Raw genomic sequence first — 6,705 nt, forward strand, 5'->3', positions numbered from 1 at the left:
GCCTTAGTCCGGTTGAGTTAGAACGATTGTGGATTATCGATCCGGGAGAGATTTGCACTCTTCGGAATCGGATTAGATTAGTCATTCAATGGCTTGGACCGAGTTCATGCTCGGTTGTGACTATGGAGCTCGGTTGAGCCACGATGTGAGGTCATTAGTAGCACGGTTGCTGTGAGATGGCGTGGCTCCGCGTTAAGCGTAGCTCGGTTAAGAGAACTATGCAGTGCCATGAGATTGCAAGAAGGAGATTGCGTTGTCCAAGCGCCCCAAAGCCGTTTGGCTGTTTCGTTAGGTGGTGCTTAGCTGTATTTGGGCTGACATGTGGGGAAATGAGAGAGGGGAGTAGGTCCACGCGTCCAGAGGGAAATGGACGCAGAAGCACGCGTAGAAGCTATATAAACGGTGCTGTGCCCCCATACTCAGGTCTGGAACATCCTCTAATCAGAACTCATCTACGACTTTGTCTCTCTCATTCTTCTTATTTTCTCTCTCTCTCTCTCTTTCCTTCTCCCTGAGTGTGCTAACTTGATCGTTGGAGGGTTTTCTGGCAGCATATTGTCGGGTAGCTCACCTTCATTGTGTTCTTAAGTTGATCGGAGCAAAGCGCAGCTTGGACACAAGGAGTACAAATAACGTCGGATATTTGGTTCTCGTACAATAATAATAAAAAAGTTATGTCAATTAAAACTACAAAAACACAATTTAATGTTGTAAAAAATGTGAAGTTTGTTATATTTTTCTCAAATCTTAAGAAAGATCAATATAATTTACTCAAAAGAAAAAAGAGTTGTTTTGAAAAGTGGGTTAAAAACTAATTTTTTGATTTTTTTTTAAAAAATGTGTAAAAAATAAAAAAGTAATGTGACCCATAAAAGTTAAAAAGTCAAAAAGTTAATTTTTAGCCAAGTTCTCAAAACATGCCGAAATATATAAATAAATTTGGTAAGAAATCTTTTAGTAGGAAATTTTAAGAATTAATAGGTATGTCATGTTATTAATGATAGTAGATAAGAATCAATTTAAGTAAACATAATTTTTTTAAAAATGGGAGACAAATATGATATAAAAAGTGAGTCTTAGATGTGTAAGATTTCATATACCTCATTTATCACATATGTATTTTAGTGTAGGTTTAAAAAGTGATGTTTTAATTAAAATATGAGTTAAAAAATAAATATATTTAAAAAAAAAATTAAATTTTTTACAGCGGGTAAAAAATTGTGTGAAAAAAAAAAAAATTCAATTTTCTCATATGGATGCGAGGCTTTTTAATGACCCGATTGAAACCGACAAGTAATGAAACCGGCTAGTTTTTTTGTTGGGTCATAGCGTAAAAACGAAGAGAACAGTGATGGACTAGAAAATACAGATAGGTTGAGGTCCCGAAAAGTAAATAAGGAGAAAAGTGGGGCCAATATGTAATTATTCATGAACCAAAATCCAAACCTCCGGTGAGTAAGGATCCTCTAGAGTGATTTTCTCTAAAATTTTCTAGAGTGTTACATTATGTGATTGATATAACTTGCCAATAAATCTAGAGTGATTTTCTCTAAAATTTTCTAAAGTGTTACATTATGTGATTGATATAACTTGCCAAAAAATCTCAATCACACAGTATATCCCTCTATATGAAACTTTAGAAAAATTTTACTCATATCCTTGTGGTTCCACTGTCCCCGCACGAACTGTCTCCAATTGCCAACAATGGCTTCCCGTGTGACCACCTGGAGTATGTCGTCTCTTCGATCAGCCCTGCCTTCCGTACAAAGGCCTCATCACCATCACCATCATTGTCCTCCTTCAATCGGCTTTTCTGTTGGTTCGTCCTTTACCTCTCCTTCTTCGTCCCGCCTCAGAATCTCTCTACCCAAATCCGAACCCAAAGCACATCGCTCTTTCCTCGGCCTCGCTCCTCTAATCCCCCTTCTCTCCCTCAGCTCTGAAGGTACACATACATTCCCTTCTAGGTTGCTTAATTGTTTATTTCACATATATGCATATAAACAAACATGTAATTTCAAGTTCATTGCTTCGATTGCAACTGTGCTTTTCAATTTTAGTAATTATCTATGTGTTATTATATGTGTGAATTTGTTTTCTATTTTCATGTTAATATTGTTTTGTTCAATTCTGCTATACAATTTGTTTTGTTTTGTTTTTTTTTTTTTTAATTTATAATTAGCAGCACATGTTCAATTTTTTTTTTTTTTTGGTTACATTCCTTGTTTGGATTTGGGAGTGTTTAGCTGTCGTTAATTGTAATTATGGTGGTTGATCTCATGGAATTGAGAAACTGGATGTAATTTGGATAAGGCTGCTTGTGTTGAGTTGGGTACATGTTCTATTTGAGTCAGGTTCTGTTTGGTGGGGGTTTGGAAAGAGAAAGGGATCCCTTTCCCTATCCAAATCCCTCCCTTTTCCTTTTTCCTTTCCAAATCATTCCCCAAATCCTCCAACCAAACACAGCTGTAGAGTGCACTTCATTGACTTTAATTGATTCAACCATCTCATTGAATTGATTGCCTTTATTTTCTTTTTTGGATGAGAACCCGTCTTTATATGCTACTTCTCACACTCATAGTGACAAATTTGGGACCTATGTTTTTGTAGGACATAGTAGATGCAGGGATTGTTCTAAGGAATGTGGAGAAAAATTATGAAATATGGAAATATCTAGACGTATTGAACATATTTCATTATTTTATACTCTTTTCTAGTAGTTGGAGAGTCTGTAATTCAAGCATTTTTTTAACGATTTCAAAATTGCTCGACTTACCCAAAAAACAAAAGGGCTGCAACTGAATAAGTTGAGATTCATCATATACTTGCATTGCATGAGCTTGGCTTTCTTGATATCCCGTTCAATGCTAACAACTATTAGACCTTGAGTGGTTGCTTAAGTTTGTCAATTTTTTCAACATGGTCATAGAATTGACTGGTAAGTCTGCTGCAACTGGGCTACAAATAATATTTATCATTTGTCCTGAAAAGGTTTTCAGTTATACTCTCTTCTAGGCTACACACTTCTTCAGGAGTTGGGATGTAACTCATTTTCTTTTTGAATCCTAGAATGGAATTCTGATAACATTTCCTCTGCTGATTTCAATTTATCATCTCAAATTTTTAGTTCATCTTCTAATTGATTCATGGGCACAATTATGCATTGCATATTTCTTTTTGCTTGCTCATTTGGAACTTTTCAGAATTCACCAGCTTTGGCTGTGGTTTCACCATTATTGACAATGGGGGCCGATTCTTTGCCATGAGACACGGGAGGAGAGTACCAAAACTCAATAGGCCACCTGACCAGCGCTGCGTACTGTTGCGAGGCCTCACCACTCAGCTCCTGAAACATGGACGCATCAAAACTACTAGAGCAAGGGCTAGTGCTATGAGGAAGTATGTTGATAAAATGATCACACTAGCTAAAGAAGGATCGCTTCACAAAAGGAGACAAGCCCTTGGCTTCATTTATGAGAAGCAGATTGTCCACGCGTTGTTTGCTGAGGTCCCAGAAAGGTATGGGGAACGGAATGGAGGATATATGAGAATAATCAGAAACCTACCAAGGCGAGGTGACAATGCACCTATGGCCTATATTGAGCTTGTCTAGCTACAAAAAGCTTGCTCATTCTTTTTCTTCTCTTCATATGCTAATATTTTGTTGTAGTGGAATTCCCATTGGACAAATCTTTTGAGTCTATATTGTGCATTCTGTGACTTTCATGGTGCATTTGATTTGTATGATTCTTTTATGTTATGGGTAGTGCTTGATGTCAATTGTAATCTACTGTTCTTTTTCACATATTGGTGCAGTGAAGGGAGCTGAGTGGCTGTGACATTAATAGTAGAGGTCATTAAAGAGCGTTTAGATCTCATTTTGGTGTTCAATAGCTAGTGATCATGGTTTAGCATTCAAAACTGTTGTTGTAGTTCTCTTTAGGAGAGGATTTGAATTTGAGTTGGGTGCTTTAGATTGATGAAACAAGTTGTGATTGTTGAAAATTTTGGATTTTGAAATGATGTGCTTCTTCACGCAGCTTCTGTTACTGAGGTGGCCTCAAAGTTTAAGAGGAATATGTAGACCTAATCTTACAAGCTCTGAAGTTCTCTACAGGGACGTTGAATTTGGGAATGGGGAGGCCTAACCTTGTGAAGATCTCCAAGGCAATCAAAGGCATTGGATGGTTGCACCATGTGACCAAGCATGGCAAAAAGGGGTATAACTGAGATATTAGATTTTAACTACCCTGATATTAATTAAATTAAATTTGCATATATAGCAAAATATGTGTATCTGTTTTGAGAAAATTACAAGTATATATATGTTCTTTTTGGGCTTCTTTTGCATGATGTGTTAAAACTCCTATTTGTTTATTTTATTTTATTTTATTTTTTAATGTTTTCAAGCTGATTAGGTGGTCGTCAATCATAGTTGATAAAACTTAAGACTGGGAAGGTGCTAGTGTTCTGCTTTTTGGAATGATAGAACTTCATTTTGTGAGACATGCTGTGATTATTTTGATGGTAAGTCACATGATGCTGTGCCCACCCATGACCCATTCGCCGGATTTCACCACTGATACAGTGGAGGGGAGGTCACTGTTACCATTTTATCATTTTTGACTTGATCCCAGATTGAAGTCACTTTAATAGTTAGCAACTTTGAATTGCTGTCTATTTCATTCCATTACCCTTACACTATTTGATGTCTCTGTTTCCTAGTGCACAAAAACTTTGGGGAAAAAAAAAACTGTCACCAATAGGTTAGTGGTGTTCTTTCATACTCCATTAAAATATAACCAAAGAGATCCAAATAAATTGTCATTAATCAGTTAGCGTGACTCATGAAATTGCTTAAAGGGGGATTCAGAGATAAGCTATGCATGTGAGTAGTTGCAGGCTTGCAGGTGATGAGTCCGTTCCTGTTAGTATAAATTTATGGAAATTCCAAGCTGAGTTGTGACCAATCATGTTTTCTCTTACTCTCCGTTCGGTTGTCGTGAATATTATGTGAACAAATCTTTATTGCTTTTTATAGACCAAAATTAGGTATAAAAGATCCATCAGTCGGACAATGAACTAATATGAGTCTTACATACATAAGAGCCCATTGACTGGGCTATTCTGATAAGCACACGACTCCTCTCACTACTTGACTCCAATTAACTACAGAGGAACCAAACCCTCCTAATCATCACGGCCGTTCATATGAGTATCCACCTCCTTATCTCTTCTGCATTCTACATGGAGGTCCTTACCAAACAACCTAATCGTCTTCGTCTTTGTCTTCGCCGGTTCTGTTTTCTCATTTTCAACAACAATGCAGCTTCTATTAGTATCACTACTTCTGCAATCTTCATAGATGTCCTTTCCAAACAACCTAATCATCCTCGTCTCCACTGCCTCTTTACTTTCATTTTGTCCACTTCCCTTCTCAAAATCAATCGAGTATCGATCATAGCATTGCAAACAAGAGCGGTTGATCTTGTAAAAACGAATCGTGTCAGTGGCTCGCAGTTTGTGGGCAGTGACAAAAGCCTTCCACCCGGCTGAAATCCTGAAGGATTTACTGCACGGATTGTACACGAATTTCATCGGCCATTTCCTGTTATGAGAGTCGAGAAATCGCAGCACCCCCATCTTTAAACTAGGTCTTCCATCACTGGTCTGCTGCAGAGAAGGAAAATGGGCTAATGCCTTTTCCTTTGGTAATTGTAAGCAGAAGGGCTCGGTGGCATCGGAATTGCTTAGTTTCTGCTCAAAAAGAAAATCTTTGCCAGCAGTTTTGGTTGATGAGGTAGAAGAAGCAGCTGAGGTTTTGTTCTTATAAGAAGACCATTTTGGGTAAAAGTCACTCTGAGGATGCTTGACAATGTTGCTGCTGGATAAAGTGGATGTACATTTGCCTTGTGGTTCCTGCTTGTTCCTCTCAATTGAGTGTATGACGCTGTTTGAGAACAACAATAAGTAGTTTTTTTGCTAAAAAAAGCTAAAAGCAAATAAATCTGTTTGGAATGACTCCTTCATAATAAATAAATAAAACAATTTTTTTTTTGGGAAAATTTGTGATAAAAGGTGATTTTACCCTCAATATTTTATGAAATTTCACCGTGCCTCTACAAGGACTCGACAGTAGTACAAGGGCAATATGGTAATTTTTCACCAAAACCAAGTTAAGAAAAAAATCTATAAAATTAAAATTTTAAGAAATTAACAAGTTTGGTGGTGTTTTGGTTTTCAGGTTTTATTTATTTATTTTTTAAAATGATAGAAAACTTATTTGGTGAATTTGTTTCCTAAAACTGTTGAGAACATCCATAAATTTTTTTGGGACCTTTTTTATTTATTTATTTTTAATCCAAAAAATAGGAAAAGAAAAGAGAGAAGAGAAAACATATACACAACCAAACAATTCACTATCCCTTCTTGTCAGCATGCCTCTTCTAGAGTAAAATTGTAAGAATATTTAAGAAAGATTTAGGAAGAATATTTAAATCGCAGGAATATAAAGTACAAATCATACTCAAGTCTTTAATTAGCCAACCCATTAATGACACTAGTTCATGTTCGAGTCAGTACTAGGTAGGGATTTTCGAAGAACGACAATGATGACGCAGTGCTCTGTTTGGTTGTTGAGAAAATGAAAGAGGGTGAAAGAACATTCATATTATAATTTTTCACCTATGCATGCAACCAGACAGA

At 36.7% G+C, this 6,705-nt stretch overlaps 1 protein-coding gene across 1 annotated transcript; it reads left to right on the forward strand.

Annotated features, from left to right (window-relative positions):
• Positions 1-1,659: 1,659 nt before the first annotated feature.
• LOC114265743 (large ribosomal subunit protein bL17c-like) lies at positions 1,660-3,878 on the forward strand. The gene is made up of 2 exons (XM_082905567.1): positions 1,660-1,945; positions 3,204-3,878. Exons 1-2 carry the CDS (start codon positions 1,705-1,707, stop codon positions 3,611-3,613), a joined length of 651 nt encoding a protein of 216 aa, XP_082761693.1. The 5' UTR covers positions 1,660-1,704; the 3' UTR covers positions 3,614-3,878.
• The last annotated feature ends 2,827 nt before the right edge of the window (positions 3,879-6,705 follow it).

This window comes from Camellia sinensis, chromosome 14, assembly GCF_055761805.1.
Source record: "Camellia sinensis isolate YWXY chromosome 14, ASM5576180v1, whole genome shotgun sequence".
Classification (NCBI taxonomy): Eukaryota; Viridiplantae; Streptophyta; class Magnoliopsida; order Ericales; family Theaceae; genus Camellia; species Camellia sinensis.

Excerpts from the sequence above, each read along its gene's own strand:
- LOC114265743 (XM_082905567.1), top strand. The coding sequence starts at position 1,705 with ATGGCTTCCCGTGTGACCACCTGGAGTATGTCGTCTCTTCGATCAGCC. Across the intron at positions 1,946-3,203 it reads TCTCTCCCTCAGCTCTGAAG|AATTCACCAGCTTTGGCTGT; the intron begins GTACACATACAT and ends GGAACTTTTCAG.